This window comes from Orycteropus afer, unplaced genomic scaffold (genome assembly GCF_000298275.1).
Source record: "Orycteropus afer afer isolate SDZICR_OR568_19922 unplaced genomic scaffold, OryAfe1.0 scaffold00266, whole genome shotgun sequence".
NCBI classification, from domain to species: Eukaryota; Metazoa; Chordata; class Mammalia; order Tubulidentata; family Orycteropodidae; genus Orycteropus; species Orycteropus afer.
The window spans coordinates 1418392-1437334 of record NW_006921853.1 but is presented as its reverse complement, the minus strand read 5'-3'; the positions used below and the strand labels follow the sequence as shown (position 1 = coordinate 1437334).

The 18943-nt window shown below is 49.1% G+C and overlaps 1 protein-coding gene across 1 annotated transcript in view; it reads left to right on the top strand.

Moving 5' to 3' along the window:
• GTF3C1 (general transcription factor IIIC subunit 1) overlaps positions 1-18943 on the top strand; it is a 122035-nt gene that overhangs the window by 77452 nt on the left and 25640 nt on the right. The window contains 12 exon segments of the mRNA XM_007950285.1: positions 330-520; positions 639-816; positions 3372-3513; positions 3926-4061; positions 4446-4527; positions 4662-4850; positions 7200-7357; positions 9688-9830; positions 12684-12765; positions 14703-14815; positions 16938-17000; positions 17652-17745. Of these exon segments, the coding sequence (XP_007948476.1) occupies positions 330-520; positions 639-816; positions 3372-3513; positions 3926-4061; positions 4446-4527; positions 4662-4850; positions 7200-7357; positions 9688-9830; positions 12684-12765; positions 14703-14815; positions 16938-17000; positions 17652-17745 (1571 nt within the window).

The following is an 18943-nucleotide window of genomic DNA, read 5'->3' as shown; positions in this document are numbered from 1 at the left end:
GCCCCTTAAAGGTAGGGTTCTCAAGGCTCCTGCACCAGGAAAAGGAAAAGGCGTCTGCCTTCCTGGGTGTAAAGATGGTTGGTTTTCACCCATTCAGGCACCTCTCACCTTTCGTGTACAGCACGAGGGCAAACGGGCTGTGGGCTAGCTGTGTTAGAGTCCCATCTGCAGTAGAGACTGCAGGTACTCGAGGGCTATTTTATTTTCATTACCTTGACTAAACCAAGCCCAGGTGTCAATGTTCTGTCACCTTAGTTGGGTATTAGGAAGTGTGTTTCTGGGCCCCAGGACCATGCAGGCAGGCAGGCCATGGTGGGATCCAGGTAGAGGAGAGGCAACATGAGTTAGATCCCTGGCCCCAGACCCAGACCCCAAAGATGGACGAGAGTCGCATGATGGACCCTGTCTCCCTGTGTTTTCCAGACGTTACATTTTCTCCGTCGTAGAGAGCCTTCAGAGGTTGTGCTACATGGGGCTGCTGCAGTTTGGTCCCACAGAGAAATTCCAGGATAAAGATCAGGTAATGTCTTCCAAGCCCAAGGAAGGTGGTCCTGACAATCGGATATGGTACCCCAACCCGGTGCTGATTTTGCTGCTTTGGGAGCTCCTCTCTTCCCCACTCGCTGTCTCTCTTGTAGGTCTTTGTTTACTTGAAGAAGAATGCAGTCATTGTTGACACCACCATCTGTGACCCACATTACAACCTCGCGCGCAGCAACCGGCCCTTTGACAGGCGTCTCTATGTCCTCGACTCCATGCAGGATGTGGAAAACTACTGGTTCGATCTGCAGTGCGTCTGCCTCAATACCCCACTAGGTACTGTCAGCTTTGACTGGCCTCGCTGCTTCTTCTTTTCTGTGGGACCACAGGGAGTTTGAGCTGGAGGAGACTAGAGACTGCTCTGGGTCCTAAGTGTCCTTGGTGGTCCCTTAAAGGAGATGTGGCCTTCAGTAGGGGGTGACAGGCCTCCCACAGTTTAGTCCAAGCAGCTCCATTTTGTCTTCAGTCATTTATTTGTTGTTGTTGCTGTTTTTGTTATGTGCCTTCAAGTCGGACCCAGTTCATAGCTACCCCTCGTTGGGTTTCTGAGGCAGTATCACCATGGAAGTAGATTGCCCCATCTTCCTTCCGAGGAGTGGCTGGTGGATTTGAACCACCAGCCTTCATTTATTTAGTAGGTATTTATTGAACACCTACTGTTTGTCATGTCCTGCACACCTGTCCCTGCCGTCATGAGACTTCACTGTGGAGGAAATAAGCAAGGTGGTGGGATGCAGGGTGATGATTCGAGGGATGTTAGATGGGGTGGTCAGAAACTCACTTCTGAAGGGAAGATCTTTGAATAAGACCTAAAAGATGATGCTGAGCTGGCCAGCCCCAGAGCTGGGAAGAGATTCTAGGCCAGGGACGTAGCAGGTGCAGAGTCCCTGAGTGGACCTGGGAGAAACGGAAGAGGCCATGTGGCAAGGAGGAAAGCTGCTGCTGAGAATGGAGTAGACAGGAGCCAGCCACGGGGGCCTTGCAGACATGGTGAAGAGTTTAGTTTTATTCTAACAAACAACAGCAATGGCCGTTGCACCTGGGAGAGCAATCGTTCCGTTCTCCAGTCCCAGAGCTGAGAGTTAGCTTATACTTGGGTTTGTGCAAAGCAGGAAGCATGTTCTTCTTGGGTGGGATTGTTTCATGCCAGCAGGGTAGTGAGCACTCGGATTTAGAACCTTTAATGGTGCAGACGAATTTGAGAACAGTGTGTTTCATAAATCCTGGCATCTAGTCGTGAGCCAAGCTTTCACCATTTTAGGTTTTGAAAGTGCCCTGATTCCCCTGCATTTTATACCCAGATAAAGATTTACAAACCAGCATGTTATTTGCACCAGAGTTTTCCAGGCTGACAACTGGTGAATTTCCACCCCGTTTAGTATTTGTGAGCAGAAGTGCTGGAGCCTCACTTAACCCATAAATCAGACACTGATTGTCTTTTCATTCACAAACGTTTGAAGAGGTTCTTCCCCACGGATGGAGGGACACGTCATGTCAGAAGCATAGTAATCAACCTTGAAAGCAGGGGCTCCCCAGGTATTTGTGTGAATTACCCAGGGAGCATTTGAAAATGCTGATTACTGGGCCCTGTACAAGTTTCAGATTTGGCAGACCTGGTGAATGGCCTGTAAATCTGCATTTACAACAAGGAGCTAAGTAATGTGGCTGCTGTCTGCACATAAGACATATTATCTTAAAACCAAAAACCTAAGTCACTGCCATCGAATCAATTCAGACTCACAGCAACCCCTTTTGGGTCTCCGAGGCTATAAATCTTTACGGAAGTAGATTGCCCTATCTTCCTTCTGCGGAGCAGCTGATGGGTTTGAACCACTGACCTGAGCAGCTGATGGGTTTGAACCACTGACCTTCTGGTTAGAAGCCAAATGCCTTAGGTGCTGTACCACCAGAGCTCCTTTAGTACTCTTACTCAGCTGTGCATTCAGATGGAATGATCTTGGCAAGCCACTGTATCTTCCCTGAGCCTGCATTTCTTCTTCCCTAAACTGGGAACAGTACCGCTGCCTCAGGCTGAAGTGAAGCTTAAACTTGGTGGGGAGAGATGGCGAGAGGTGAATTTTACTCACTGCCCAACACACCAATCCAGTCCATGCCCTCAACCCAAGGTCTCAGAGCATGTTATGAGAGGGATTTTGGTCATTCAGAAACTACCATAACTTTTGTTTTCTTTGTCCTACTCAAGCATTGGTTTCAGTAGTACCTTGTATTTTCTCGCCAGAAATGCAATTTTTACTGTTTCCTACTAACAACTTAGTTTCTCAACTATGTTGATACACGTCTTGGATACCCAGGAAACATCTGCTCCTGGAGCCCAGCTGGGCCTAGGGAGAGGACACCATCACACATGATCTGACCAGATCTCTCCCAACCCCCAGCCCATGCCATCACTACCAAGTGCAGTAATTTTTGCTGATTGCTTCCAGCATCCTGGCACCCAGGGCCTCCCGGGGCTTTCCGTTTCCCCGGGAACCTCAGTAGGGAAGGCCTCTGCCTTCTGCCTGCCTGTCTGGTCCTCTGGTCACCTGGCAGTCTGCCTTCCCCCTTAACAGGGTTCAGCCTGGCCGCACAGCCTTCTCAGGATCACACAGTGGTGGTAACTTTCTTCCTCCTGTCATCTCTGACTCCTTTCAGCAGGGTGTTCGTAAGATGTTTTATACGAAGAGATTCTCTTGGTTTCAGACCCTCTCGTCTGCACAGGAGAGCCTGTTCACCAGAAAGGGAAGCCATTCTTCCCTCCCCCTAGCGGCAGCCACAGCCTGCCCAAAGCCGGTGGGCAGGGCTCGTCATTCGGCTTGTGTGTGGTTTTCTAGGTGTGGTGCGTAACCCGCGAGCCAAGAAGAACAGCAACGTCGATCAGGGCAGCGACGAGGAGGGCAGTCTGCAGAAGGAGCAGGAGAACGCCATCGACAAGCACAACCTGGAGCGCAAGTGCGCCATGGTGGAGTACACCACGTACGTCCGGCCCTCGGCGCCTTCCCGGGGCCCAAGCCCTCCACCCCTCCCTCAGGAGGTCACGGCCAAGAGGGCCTGAGCGTCTGGCTCACAGGCTGCCAGTTGGTGGCCATACGCCCAACTTGGCCTCCAGACATGCTTTATTTGGCCCACGTATGGTTGAATGAAAGTGGACCTGTTGACAACCTTCAAAAACTGGAAAATTTTACATAAAAGCCTGCATTTCTGATTTATGTCAGCAATAGGGCTCCCAAGTTCTTCATTTCTGCCTGTCAGATGTTCCTCTAGGCAGATAATAAACCAAAAAAAACCCAAAAGTTATAATAATGGTTGTAAATCAGTGCCCAGCCCCACTCTGGAGCCCCTTCGCTTACTGAGGACGGCTCTTTCTGTGCTTTTGGCCATCTCTCAGGGGGAGCCGCGAGGTCGTGGATGAAGGTGTGATCCCCGGAGACGGGCTGGGAGCTGCTGGGCTTGATTCTAGTTTCTACGGACACTTAAAGCGCAACTGGATCTGGACCAGCTATATCATCAACAAGGCCAAAAAGGTGGGCGCCCACTGGTGGACCAGCACCTCGGCCTCCTCTTCCTCCTTTCGCTTCCCAGCTTCTGAGCTGGTGAAAGCAGAATTGACTGCTGTATGACTGAAGGTGGGCCAGGCCCTGAAACACCTGCCTGGCCCATTCTGTTTTCAGTAGACTCTCACTTCTCTGTGAAATGGCTGGGTGGCCCTTTTTAAGGAGTAGAGAGTCTTCGTGTCACAAGGTCAGATGAGAGGAGAGTGTGTGTTCAGTGAGAAAACAGGAAAAAGCACAGGAGAACCCCAGCCCAGAGCCGGCTTCCTCAGACACTTGGGTATTTCACTGCCTCTGTTGCTCTGGGCTCTTGGGAATTTACTGAAGCTTCATTCCAGTGACATCCTTGTGTTTTAGGAGAACATCGCCTCAGAAAATGGGCTCATGATGAGGCTCCAGACGTTTCTGACCAAGCACCCACTGCCACTCGGTACTGGAGGTAAGTAAGCTGGCAGTTCGCCCCCAAAATAGGCATGCTACCAGTTCGGGACCAGAGCGACCACCATAGTTTCCCTTCCTGTCTGGTGTTTGCAGAGCTCATCTTTCAGTTATGTTCCCTGTGGGTATTTCTAGGCAATAGCAAGCTGAGTATCTGGGGAGAGACAAGAGCGACACCGGAGCTCTCTGCCGACAAGGAAGAGCAGTTTGACATGGACAGAGAGCCCACATTGGACAGAAACAAGAGAGTGAGGGGCGGGAAAAGCCAAAAGCGGAAGCGGCTGAAGAAGGACCCTGGAAAGAAGATCAAGAGAAGGAAAAAAGGTGACGTGATGCTCACGTGCACGTATCGGCCTCGTCATTGTCCACCCTGGCTTGGCAATCTGCAGCAGCCGCCCTCCAGCCAGACCTGAGCTCTGCCCTCAGACGCAGATGCCCATGTTGTCGCAATTCTGTTAGGCTAACTGTGTGTGATTGCTGTTTCATTTTCCAAATCCATCTGGCTGATTGGGAGAACCTAGAATTTCCCATAGGCTTCCCTTGACTTTGTTTTTGCTTTTGTAGAGCTTTTGACCTTAGGAGCTCCCTTTCTCAGACCAGTTTAGATTTCTGATTTCAACTGATAAAACCCTAACTGAACATTTTGATCAAAGATTTTATAGAAGAATCTTTAATCAAAAGGGGGAGAATGCAGAACAGAATTTCAAATTCATACAAAATCCAGACTTTCTGGAGCCATGGAGGCTGACTGAGCCCCTGAAACCATTGTCCTGAGATAATCATTAAACCTTAAACCAAAAATATCCCCTGGAATCTTCTTAAACTGAACGGTACTTTAGCTTAACTAGTAAAGAATTTCTGCCTTGAACATTGTGTGCACAGATTTACCACATGGGATCAAATTGACCACAGCAACTTGAAAGATTACATAGGAACCTTCAGGGCAGTGAATTTATATTAATGGGAGAGGAGCCATTCAGAAAAGGAGGGTGACAGTGGTTGTACAACTTGAAGAATAGTCTGTGTCACTGAATCCTACACAAAGAAGCTGTTGAATTGTTGTGTATATTCTCAACAATAACAAAAATAAAATACTTAAAAAGAAAAAAAAATTCTTGTCACAAGCAGCCAAAGTCCTATTCTTTTTTTGTCCTTAACTTTTAATATCTGTTGTTGTTGTTATTTGCTATCGAGTCGGCCCCGACTCATAGCGACCCCTCCTTGGGTCTCCGAGGCAGTATCACTACAGAAGTAGGATTGCCCAACCTTCCTTCCGAGGAGTGTCTACATTTATGCTAATCAGGCCAAAGTGCAAAGTCATGTTGTATCTTTAAGTTTAGAGGAGAGCAAGGAGTCCTGGAAGCCTGCAGAATCTCTTCAGATCTGGTGCAAACCCTAATACGTGGTGCTTTCCCGTGGCCGTTCCTCTGGGCAGGAATTATAGAGACAAGAGTCTTGGTTTGTAAACTTCTTTTTATCACCTACACGGTCCATGTGTTGTAAGGAAAAGCTGTTTCAGATGAGTACGGAACATTTACACAGGAGCTCATTTTTAGTGGTGTGTCTGCCTGGTCTTCGTAGCACATAGCACTGCATATGTTAAAATCCTCCCCTCCTAGTGTGGCCTGTCACAGATGTGTCTGGGTAAGATCAGGTGGCTTCATGAAGACCTAACTTCATTTGCCAGGCAAAATATAATGCCAGGGACACTTTAAATGCAAATTTTCTTGCCCTATTTTTCTTCTACCTTAGCATAGGAATAATCTAGAAGAAACTCACAGACCAGTCTTCTGGAATTGGCAGGCATGTAGTGTCTTTGTGAAATTATGAAACTGCCAGAGTATCCCCACCATGGAGAGACCTTGGAAATTCTAGTGGTCAGGAGCTAAAGGTTCAAAACCTAGATTAGCTACTTGCTAGTTGTGTGGCTTTGGGCAGATTACTATGTCTGTCTGTTTTTATTTCCTCAATTATGAAATGAAGATAATAGTTACATTCATCTCATATGGTTGTTGTGAAGTGAATATTATTTTAATTATGAGTTAATAAACATGAAAAGCTTAGAGCAGTGCTTGGCAAAAATAAATATTCCATAGTGTTAGCTCTTGTTATAGTTATAATTATTATTGATTTAGCAGTTACTTTGTGCCAGGCACCATATTAGGTATTTTATATACAGTCTCGTTCAATTCTTACAGTGGCCCTATAGGTGGACTTTGTTGGCTCCTTGGTGCACAAGAGTTCACACAACTCTGAAGTCACAGGGCGAGAGAGCAGGAGAGCTTAAGTGGCTCCACAGTCAACTGTCCCACGAATTCAGCAGACTTGCCCTGAGCATGTTGTAGAAGCTTCTGTATAAGGCACCTTCAGAGGACTTCTTGTCACAGGGGGACAGATTGGGGATTGACAGATAACAAACACGAAGCTGTGCTCAGTCGACCCTACCCATCACCATGAAATTTGACCAGAGAGAAATGATGAAAGGGGTTAAAAAAAATCTTTCAGGATTGGCTGAGTCTTTTGTGGTTGTCGGGCTTTACATATAGTGATGTAATGGGAACACATGCAGTTGGTCAGATCTTACTAGTTGGGTAGGCACCCTTCCCCCCCACCAGAGTGAGGGTTCCCAGCCCCTCTGTTAAAGGCCCCTTTCTGCCCCTCTGGTGTTTTCAGAAGAAAACAAGGAAGAGAAACCCAGGAAGCTGCGCTACCACGATGAGGCCGACCAGAGCGCCCTGCAGAGGATGACCCGCCTCCGTGTGACCTGGTCCATGCAAGAGGACAGGTTGCTCATTTTCTGCCGAATTGCCAGCAACATCCTCAACACCAAGGTATTCGGCCCGCTGGGCTCCTGCTCCTGTCCAGCCCTGTGCCGGCCCTTCTCACAGGAGCCGTCTCTCCCGCCCGGGACCCCGGCAGGGCAGCTCGTGGTCCCCGGGGCCACTCATCACATCCATGTCAGCTTGACCACCAGGAAACACTGTTCCCAGAATCCAACAAATTAATGACATGTGATTGCACATTTCTGTCCAGCCTTTGGCAAGGTACATTTTTATTTTTATTTTTTTGCCCAGCCGCAGGCTAAATAGCTCAGAGCTGTTCTATCCTTCTCTCTCTGTCAGGAATCGGGTCCTTTCCTGCTTCCCTCCTCCCACCCTCATCTGCCTGAAAATCTTATTTATCTTTCAGTAACTGTTTACCTCAGGAAAGGCTTCATGGACCCTGCCAAATGAAAGTAATCACTGTCTTCTCTCTCTGTCCCCTGGATGTCTGTTTACCACGTTGCTTCTGTGCTTCCTTCCGGTAACTCTTGGCTCACTCGAGAGTGACTGCCCCTCAAGGCAGACGGACTTGTCTTACTTGTGTTTGTGGTTGCAGCCCCTAGCTTGGTGCCTACACGCAGTAATCACTTGGTCTGTGTTTGCTGAATCAAAGTGGAATAGTGGCACTGGTCTCAGCCTGGTCACCCGCAACCCCCATGCCTCCTGCACTGCAGTTCCCCACACCCGCTACACCCTCCCTGCCCATATCTCTCAATCCCAGGCAGATAGAAAGGGCCTCGCCAGCGATTGCTCTCTCGCTAGCAACCTCTTCCTCTTTCCTCTGATATCACAGCCTCCAAGAAGGTTCTGTAGCCTGAGACAGAGTGCATTCTCCCTGTCTTGTTCCCCAAAGAGGGCAGTCGAGGTGGACATGTGTCCCACCAAAAAACTGAGCTCTAGCATCATCTGGCCTAGGGTCCCTCCCAGATAGTCACATTGCCAGGTAGAATAGGGGCGGCAGCTTCATAAAGAACCCAGTTGGTGTCTGCTGGTCACAGCCATGCTGGCCAAGAGAAACCCAATCAGGTGTCCTGTGTCCAAGATGCTGTCCTACCTGCAGGTTCATTAGATCTTTTTTCTTGACCATTTTCTCAATATTCTCTCACCTGTCAGTCAGTCATCCGCTCCTAAATTCCAACCCAATCCCTTCTCTAAGGAAGAGCCTGGAAGGTGACGTGTTGTTCTGTCCTGAGTCTCCCAGTGGACTTTCGCAGCAGTCCTGGGAGGAGGAGCATGCGTCTGCTCTGACCTTGACGCAGCTGCAGGAAGCAGGAGCAGTCGTTCAGTGCTGTGTCTGCTGGACCCTCCACTCCCTGCTTGAACTTAAGCCAGGTTCTTGGGTCACCTTATTTTTGTGATTGTAAGAAAGTCACCTTGTTGCCAGGTCCCTTCCTTACCTCAGCTTTGTCTTGCTGTATATTATTGATTCAGCTGTTCCGCTAATTTAGTACATTTTTTTTCTACTAACATACCATATAATCATAATACAGAGACTGTTCCTAAGCATAGGCAACCATAGAACTAAGCCTTTAAAGCCCTCTTAACTAAACATATTTTTACACTTAAAACCTCCCCTAACGTATTACCCTTCCACTCAGTACTACCCAACACCCTCTGTGCACCTCTGACCATTACTTGCCAGAAAGGCACTCTTTTTCCCACCAGACACTGAGGACTTGACTTACTCTTCTCTTCCTAGCGCCAGACTTAGTGCTGCACATATAGTTGGTGACTGGTAAATGTGATTGAGTAAACATTTACTCAAAAGCATGAAGTAACAGTTCTGAGTATTCTCTGAGGAAAGAGGCTCAATCGAACCAGGCTTTGAACTAGCTCAAAACAGTTCAGTCATAGCTGACAGAAACAAGGGCAGAGTACATGTTGTATGGCAACCAAAGCTCTTGCATCAGATCTTGACCAGAGTTGGAAGCAGGTGAGAGTGCCCCACTCAGATATGGTGGCCGACTGGCACTGCTGCCTGTTTCCTACTCAAAATCCAATGCAGAAGAGATTTTGCTACGCAACGCATATGGTACCCGTTTTCATTGGCCTTGACTGAACAGTTCCAAACTCATTTGAGGCCCTGGAGCTGGTGGCATGGTGGGCAAGATGTTTGGCTGCTAACTAAAAGGTCAGTGGTACAAACCCACCAGCTGCTCTGTGGGAGGAATACAAGGTAATCTACTTCCATAAAGATTTATAGCCTTGGAAACCCAGTGGGGTCACTGTGAGTTGTAATTGACTCGATGGCAGTGGGTTTGGTTTTTGATTTTTACGTTTATTCCCCATGCTGTGGCCCAGGATACTGATTTTCTATCTTGGCTCTGTGTTTGATCCAGGTGAAGGGCCCATTTGTCCCCTGGCAGGTCGTGCGGGACGTTCTGCATGCTACCCTTGAAGAGTCTTTGGATAAAACGTCTCATTCGGTTGGACGAAGAGCTCGCTACTTAGTGAAAAATCCACAGGCCTATCTGAACTACAAGTAAGCCGTATTTGAAAGTTCATGACTACAAGACAAGGTTGTTCCAGTGCTTCTAGTTCATTCTTTACTCTTCTCTCATCCCATTTGCTTAAGATTTCTTGCGGAAAATCCAGATAAAGCACACTGGTTTGTCCAGTAGTTTTTTTGATTGTTGGAGTTTATTGGTGAGATTGTCCTTGATCATCTGAGGACCAGGTGTGATTCTAGATACCCTGAGTGCATGAGAGGATATGGACATTAGAAAAGCCTTACGAAGTAGCTGCTATTACCCATTTTTACAGGTGAAGAAATGGAGGCTAGTCAGACTAGGAGACTTGCTAAATATCACATAGCTCTTGTTATGTGTTGTCGAGTCATCTCTGACTCCTAGTGACCCCTCCTTGGGTTTCCAAGGCGGTATCACTACGGAAATAGATTGTCTAATCTTCCTTCTGAGGAGTGGCTGGTGGGTTTGAACCTCCAGCCTTCTGGTTAGCAGTCAGGTGCCTTAGGCACTACACCACCAGAGCTCCTTCTTCAGCTCCCTAACCAAAAAAAAAAAAAAACCACTGCAGTCGAGTCAGATCCAACTCATAGTGACCCTTCCTTGGGTTTCCAAGGCAGTATCTCTACAAAAGTAGATTGCCAACCCCTTCCTTCTCAGGAGTGGCTGGTGGGTTTAAACCGCCAGCCTTCTGGTTCGCAGTCAAGTGCCTTAGGCACTGCACCACCAGAGCTCCCATCACACAGCTAGTATATGGTAAAAGGAGCTCTAGTGGTGCTGTGGTTAAAGCATTGGGCTGCTAACCAAAAGGTCAGTGGTTTGAACCCACCAGCCACTTTCAACCACTTCACAGGAGAAATATGAGGCAGTCTGCTTCCATAAAGATTTACAGCTTTGGAAATCCTAGGCGGCAGTTCTACTCTATCCTACAGAGCTACTATGAGTAAGAATCAACTTGATGGCAGTGGGTTTTGGTAGTATATGGTGAAGGCAGATTCCCAAAACCAGTTTTCCCACTGGAGAGCTGCTCTCAATATTAGTGCATTGGTGGTTCATCACACAGCTCAGCCCAAGAAGAATCTAGATAGGACACGGGTCACTGAACAGAATGCACTCAGCCACGTTTCCCAGCAGAGCCGAGTGCCTCCCAATCATGGCCTGCACGTGTGGTGTTGCCAGCTGCCTGGGAGTCGCAAGCATCCCCTTGCAGCTGGTCTCTTGCCAGCAAGATTCTCCCCTCATTTCCTCACAGGGCCGTAAAGCCATTGCCAGCCCACCAGACCCCTCCTGCATTTCCTTCCACAAAGTGTAGGCTTGAGTGGGGGGACCAGAGAGCTCTGGAATATGCGTAGGGACACCCAAGCGGTGCAGCCACGTGAAAGGTGGGGCACGGCAGGGGCGTGATGGTGAGAGGATGAGCACCACCAACAACTGGCTGTTCCTGCCACAGATCAGTAGGATAGCTTCGCACCAAGTTGATGATTCTAGACCTTGGAGTACCTACAGCCAGATTCTAGAGAGAGATTGGGGCTAGCCCTGCATTGTGGAGGAAACTCACCTCTAGCCAGAATTTCTTAACCTCAACACCACTGACGTTTGGGACTGGTTCATTCTTTGCCGTGGGTCTATATGTGCATTGTGGAGTGTTTAGCAGCAACCCTGGCCTCTACCCACTAGCTACCTATAGCACTCCCCCCTCCTGTGTGACAACCAGAAGTCTCTCCAGATGTCTCTAAGGCAGATGTCTCTTGGCCGTGTTGAGACCTGCTGACTCAGACATACCAAGAGACCTGTGTGAACCCACCTTCCGCAGGCACAGAATCTCAGACTGTTTCAGCTGAAAGCCTCTGTCTTCAGAAGTGGAAGCAGGCCCGAGAGTGGACATGAGTTGGCCTGGTGACAGTGGAGTGAGAGCTGGAACTCGGGCTTCCTGACCCCTGGCTGTGCTCTCCCCGCCCCTGGCAGCATGGCGGGCAGTGCTGCAGGATTGGGCTCCAGCATTAGCAGGCCCCGGTCCAAGTCCTCACAGGGTTCTCCAGAGCTGTGGGAGCTGAGACGCCATTGTCACTCGGCGGCTTTTTCTCACCTGTGGAGCAGGACATGAATACTAACAATAACCACAGCTGTCCTGCCTGCTGCTGCCCCTCGGTGTCTGCGTGAGCTCAGGCGTCCTTTACTTCACTGAACTTTAAGACTGAGGGAGTCTCAGCCTCGCGGGTTCTCTGTGAAGGTCCCAGTGCCAGGCTCATGGGAGCCCAGCAAACGGTGCTTGCTTTCTCTTTCATTTTGTTTTGAGCAACCAGGCTGTCTTTGGCAGCTCTGATGGCGTAGTGCCTAAGGCATTTGACTGCTAACCAGAGACTGGCAGTTCAGACCCACCAGCCACTCCTCAGAAGATTGGGAGATCTACTTCCATAGAGATACCGCCTAAGAAGCCCAAGGAGGGTTTCTAGAGTCGGATCTGACTCTCTTTACATCATGGACTATGGACAAATAGTGCTTTGGAGGAAATTAGAGCGCTTCGTAAAACTAGACAGCAGTATCTGCAGGATAAAAATTAATAGTTGCCTTCACAGAGGTCCTGACCAAGTCCCTGTGAGAGGCAGGTTGGGGACGCCGTTCTCAGTTTACACGTGGAGGGATGAGAGCTCAGAGAAGCTGACGTGGAAGATGGGAGCACAGGCAGGCTTGACTTGAATCCGGTTGGGCTGCCCTCAGATTCTTCATCTCAGAGCTGTAATTACCTGCCAGTCCATAAGGAAACTGTACTTCACATTTAGCTGAGAAGCGTTAGGGCGGGACTCTGACAGCTCTGCACGTTGACTCCATTGCAGTTCCCAGACCTCGTTTTTTATCTTCCCTCTCTGCAGGGTTTGCCTCGCCGAGGTGTACCAGGATAAAGTGCTTGTTGGGGATTTTATGAATCGCAAGTATAACTATAACGACCCAAAGGTAGGCCCCGTGCGGTTGAAGGGAGGCCGTGGAGACAGGCCGGGCCCTTGGGCTGTCGGTGATTCTGTCAGCCTTACAAACGTGACATTTTCCCGGCTTATTTGGGAAGTGTACTTGTCGGATCTTTGGTTTTGGACCATGTTTGATGTGGCTCCCAGCATCAGTGTTAAGGAATGGTTAGAATTTGAAGCGTCTCTTTGAAGTGGTGCTGTGCTTTGGGCCTGTTTGTTAAGAGAATAGGGCAGGTCTTGGGAAACACCAGGCAGCTAGACTTTCCTGGGAAGCTCACAGACAGGATAGGGGTCGTCTTGGGAGGACCTTTACCGACGTGCACTGTCCTGGCCAGGTGGGACTGCAGTGGACTGGCAGGGGGTCATTGACTGAGGGTCACAGGGGCCTGGAAGGTATGCTGTGAAAAAGGGGGCTGCCTTTCCAGACCCAGAGTTCCCTGCTCTTGGCTCAGAGTCACCCGGATGCCTGCTGTGTGTATGTCAGCCCTGCCCCAGGCCAGGCCATTGGTGTGGGGCTCCAGTCCTGCCCTCAGGGATTCCCGGGGAAGTGGCTCAGGCAGAGAAGCAGGTGGGCCCTGCAGAACAGTGATAGGATCCCTGAGAGCCCAGCACAGGCCAGCTGGGGCAGGGGGGCTCAGCGGGAATGGCTGGAAGCAAGTAACAGAAAACCCTACCTAACAGGGTTTAAGGCTTGATTTGTCCCAGGTACCAGGCAGTCCAGGCTGGTACAGCAAAGCAGCGATGCCACCAAGGACCCAGGCTGATCCTGTCACTTCACTCTCCATCCTTAGTGGACAGCTATCCCTCATGCCAATCACTTGACAGTTGCAAGTTGCCTACTATCACTCAGCTGTTCACAACAGAACCTGTGGGCAGGAAGCCATGAGAGAGGGACCGCACCAGCCACCCCACATGGCCCTTGTGTCAGGGAAGGACAGTCCTTTCCAGAAGAGCCCTCAGCAGCCTGGGTTATAGGGCTGGAAACAGCAGTAGCATAGGGGATCGAGGTTGTCATGATTGGCCTACACCTGGCCTGACTTACCCCAGAGGCTGGGCCTGTTGCCTCCCCACGATAAACTGGGGTTGACTTCATGAGTGAGAAAGATTGGAGGGGGCACGGTCTCGTGTTAGTGGCCTTTGAAAAGGAGCTGCCGCTGAACTGAGACCCGAAAGGGGAGGGAGCGGCTGGGGCAGATGCGCTGGAGGCCGGGTGCCCCAGGGCCCAGCACGCACCACCAGAGCCAGAGCCAGAGCCAGAGCCAGGCGGGTGGCAGCGAGAGGTAGGGGCAGGCCAACAGTGCCTCAGCAGCCACGGCCACAGTGGGGTTGGGTCCTGCAGCCCTGAACAGTGGGCCGACTTGATCACTTGCTTATCGGAAAGCTCGTTCTGGCCTCCCAGAGCTGATGTCCTGGAGGCTTGAGACTGGAGGTGCTGAGGCAGTGAGGAGGCTGTGCTGTGCTCCCTGTAAGAGCCAGGGAGGCCTGGGCAAGACGGCCGCAGCGCAGGGCTCAGGAGGGAGCCCCGTGCGAGAGCCACCAGCTGAGCATGCCGTAGAGGGTAGGAAGGGGAGCCAGGTGAGTGGCACCTCTCAGAGGCAGGGATGAGAGGGAGTCGCTGATTGGGAGGAGGACATCTGAGGTCAGGGGCTCACGAGAGAGTCCTGGGAGCAGTTCTGTGGTCCATCAGTGCGTTATTGGTACCAAGTGCTCTAGTTCCTGAACGTGGGGTGAGCATCTGCCACCTACCCTGACAGCCATGCCTGGTCGGGCTGCTCAGGGAGAAGGAAGGGCAGTGCAGGTGGTGGTACCAGTGCTTCTCACATGCAGCTCCCCCACAAGATTGTCACAGGAGGTTCCTGGGTGCATCTTAGCGAAACCTCCCTTTACAGAGAGAAAGCTTCACATTTCATTCTGTCACTTCCAAAGGTCTGTGCCAACGAGTTTAAAGAATTAGTGGAGAGGCTTAAAGAGAAGTTCAGCTCGTCCCTGAAGAGTCCGCACCTTGAAATCCCAGACACGTTGCAGGAGCTGTTTGCCAGGTAAGTCTCTTCCGGCTCGCTTGTGTGATCCCTGCCAGGCGAGAGCCGAAATTCCAGTGGCTGGAGGCTCCTCCTCTCGTCTAGCAGACACGGGAAGCCCACAGAACCGGCCGACTTGCAGTTGGCCTGGCAGCTGTTGGATCATGTCCTGTGCGCCTCTGGAGCACCAGCCTTCCACAGGTGGCTGGAAGGCAGGCAGGAGCCCCCTTCAGCCCCGTGACACCGTGCCTTCTGTTGCCGAGCCCCTGCTGCCAGCTGGGTTCACGCTGCTGCAGGGCCGCCGCGTCCCCTCACGAGCCCCTGCTGCCGCCTGGGTTCACGCTGCTGCAGGGGTTGTGTGCTTTGGCTCGTGCCTGTTTTACACGCGAGGAAACTCGAGACGTGCCGAGTGAAGGAGAGAGCTGCTGAACATTTTTAGAGCTGACGCATTTAGCTGCTTCTTGGGTTTTGGTTTTGATTTTATAGTAAACTAGTCCCCAGACTTCCCAAATGGCATGGTTTATAGTCAGTCTTTTTTTGAATAGTATTTTATTGAGTGTTTGGTGAAAGCTTACAAGAAGTTAGGTTCCCATTTGACAGTCCCCACACAAGTTGATGGGGACCTTTGTTACCTTTCTCACAGTGTGTTCTGTTTGTTCCATTTCCAGTATTATGGTTTCCCTGCCCTGTTATCTTCTTGCCTTTGCTGTTGTGTATTTGTTGACCTTTCTAGTCTCATGCTGATGTTTTTTAAGGGCACCGATCTTATAGGTAATATCCTTTATTTTGTGTGCCACTCTGCTGTCTCCCTTAAAGGTGTTTTCAGGGGGTAGGCTCTGTTGCAGGTTTAAAAAGTGTCTCAGGGCGATCATCTCAGCGAGTCCTCTGTTCTCCACTCTTCTAGTTTGTCTGGCATTTATTTTGGGTTTTTTTTTTTTTTTTTGTAAGAAGTAATTTATTAAGTCCTTCACATTTTTCTTCCATTCTGTCCATGACCAGCTACTGTGACCGCAGTCGGAACAGTCAGTGGTGGTAGGGGCACCGTCCACTCCTTCTGGCCTCAGGGTAGGTGAGGTGGTGCTCCTACAGAGAGAGTCATTGCTTCTGAGCTTTTGGTTACCTTGTTACTGTTTTGCTCCTGGCCAGCAGAGTCCTGTAGTCATGTGATAGATGGCTGCCCACAAGCTTTGAAGACCCCAGATGCTACTCACATCTCCAGGATACAGATCATGATTTTGTGAACTATGTTGTGCCAGTTGACAGTTGTCCCATGAGGCTGTGGTGTTTCAAGAAGCTTGTTTACCCGTCTGTAATTTATAGCCACACTTATTTCCAGTGAAGCTATGGAATACCTTTAGTCATAGAACCAGACGGTTAAAATAAAGATTTTTTTTTTTTTTAAAGGAGAGCTTGTGAATCACTTAGAGGAAAGAACAAGTAGCAGTTTAACATAAATTTGATCTTGAGCATTCTGGCAGGTGAGGCAAAAAAGAAAATGGTCCCATATTTTTCCTTGTAAATGACTAAAAATAGTTCACAGGTTTTTGTGAAAAGCTTCTTTTTCTTGGCACTAAATTTTAGAAAGAATTTACTATCATAAAGATAAATATTCATCTTTGATTTTGGTTTTGTGGAAACCAAAGAAATGGCCATTTAAAAAAAAAAAAAATCAATTCTGTGCTTTCTTCTTAGATCTGTTTCATTGCTGTGAACACAGTGAAATGATATTACATGACCCTCAAAAACTAGATGAGGAAATAGTCCGTGAGTCCAGTTAGTTCATGCAGCTGTTCTCTTGTATAGCTTCTTCCTGACTTCTTTCTTGTGCTTGCGTTTTAGTCACATGCGCCTGCAGCGAGTGCTATGCCCCTGCTCCCTGAACACATAGCAGTGAGCTCCTTGCCAGTTAAGGTGCCCCTTCACAGTTGCCAGTACAAACATTTCTCACATCAATCCTTGCTTTTATCAAATGCTCATTTGGTGGCAGAACATGGTATTTTCTCGTTTAAATTTGCATGTATAATATTTCTTAGTGAGTTTAACATTTTTTCTAGTATTTTTGGCAGTAAACGACCATCTTAAGCAAGCAGTGGCCAAGTTAGGTTCTGCTTTGTTTCACTGACACTCTTTATTTTTTATGTAGATACCGAGTTTTGGCAATTGGCGAAGAAAAAGATGAACTCAATAAAGAGGATGAACTTAATAGGCAAGTACCGATCAAGTGCCTTTCCCTCACCTGTTTGTTTAGGTGGCCTGAACGGCTGTTCACCCAGTGTAGCCTACCACCTGTCTTTGTAGGTAGAGTTTATTGAAACATACACTATCTGGCCCTTTACAAAAGATTTGCTAGCCCATAACCTAGCAGAGTACTGGTCTAGGCTTAAGATGGGTTTGGGAAAAACGTTTTGAGCTCCTATCCCGTGAGCTGTCCAAGCACAGCTCTAGTTCAGACAACCTTTTTTTTTCCATCTTGGAAAATCAGTATGAGCTCAGCCTGATTTCAGCTCTGTTGTTTGTGAGAGGCCTATTCCCATTGGAGAAAAACATGTTTGAAATTGGAGACAAAGAAGTCCACATGGGCTTCATTTGTTAGTTGTTGTATAAATGAGTTCCCAGGTGAAAGGTGTCACCTTTCACCCACTAGATTGAAACTTTTTACCTGCAAAAGTTGACCAGTTAGGAAAATCTAAAAAGCATCGTTGATTTTTCTCTTTGGGATGCTTTGGCTTTCATGTTAGGTTTTATGCAGTTGACATCTTTTTCATGAACATTGACTCTCCCGTGATGTGCAGGAGCTGTGGCCCGCGGCCTCGTGTTCCTCTGGCACACACTGTCTCTCTCTCTCTCCCTCTCTCAGCATGGACGACATCCACGCCCTGCTGCTCCAGAACCTCATCCAGAGCACACTGGCCCTCTCGGACAGTCAGATGAAGTCCTGCCAGTCGTTCCAGGTGGGTACTGGGCACTCGGCGTCACGTCCTTGCAGCACTGATGGGCCTTGGGAGCCCCGTGTCCGGTGAGGCTTTGCTTCACAGACTTCTCAGCTTTGGGGCCTCGGGGCGTGATTCATGCCCTCTCTTATTTCATGTTTAAAGAATGGGGACTGGATCCAGTGCCTCCAAAATCCCTCTGGTGCTGAGGTTTTCAGTCTGCTGCTTAAGACAGAAAATTAAGCAGAAGAGGAAATGAGGTGTGACAGAGGAACTCGGGAGAATTGCGCTGTGTAGTGTATCTTTTCAGATTCTGACTGTTGAGAGATTTTGTTAGAGATCACTGGGAAAGCTGCCTTTCTGTGGGCAGTGAGCCTTAGGCGTCTCCCAAGAATATAGTCACTCTCTGATGCTCTGCCATATCATGGCCAAATGAAGATGAAGACAGAAAGCAAATCTCATTTCACTCCAGACTGAGCTGGGGAAGTTAGTGGTATTATTACTCTTTCACAAATATGGAAACTTGAAGTTCAGAGAAGTTAAAAAGACACACCAGTATCACACAGCTTATTTGTCAAACCAAGGTCTATTTGGCTCTAGATCCCAACCAGAGAAGCTGAAAGGATCCTGTTCCCCAAGCCCAAGCACCTGTTCCCCTGGTGTGTTAAGGTCACAAAGGTAGATTCGAGGGAGAACCTGTATACTTCTGTATTTAATCTCAAACTCTAAAACCAGCTCCTCTGGCTTACCTTCCAAATCAGCCCTGATTGGAGTGTGAGGGGAAGAAAGTAAGACAAGGCAAGGATGATACTTTCTAATCCCACTGATGGGCTTAGACTGTGGCGTCCCACACTGTTGGGCACCTGAGAGTCAACACAGGACCTTGTTTAGCACATGACCCCAGACCTCAGCCCCAGCAAGTCCATCAGAAGTAAAGAGGGTGTTGGACCCTCACACATGCATGGTGCCCACCTCCAGGATGCTAAGGCAGATGGTCCATGGACCACCCTTCAGGAAACGGATGTGGCCCTAGCTTGGATATTGCTACTATTTCCCAGGCATGTGCTTTGTCACTTTGGTTATGAGGGGCACGGAGGAAGGTTGGGGAGGATGGAGGAAGGTTGGGGAGGATGGAGGAAGGTTGAAGAGGATGGAGGAAGGTGGGGAGGATGGAGGAAGGTTGGGGAGGATGGAGGAAGGTTGGGGAGGATGGAGGAAG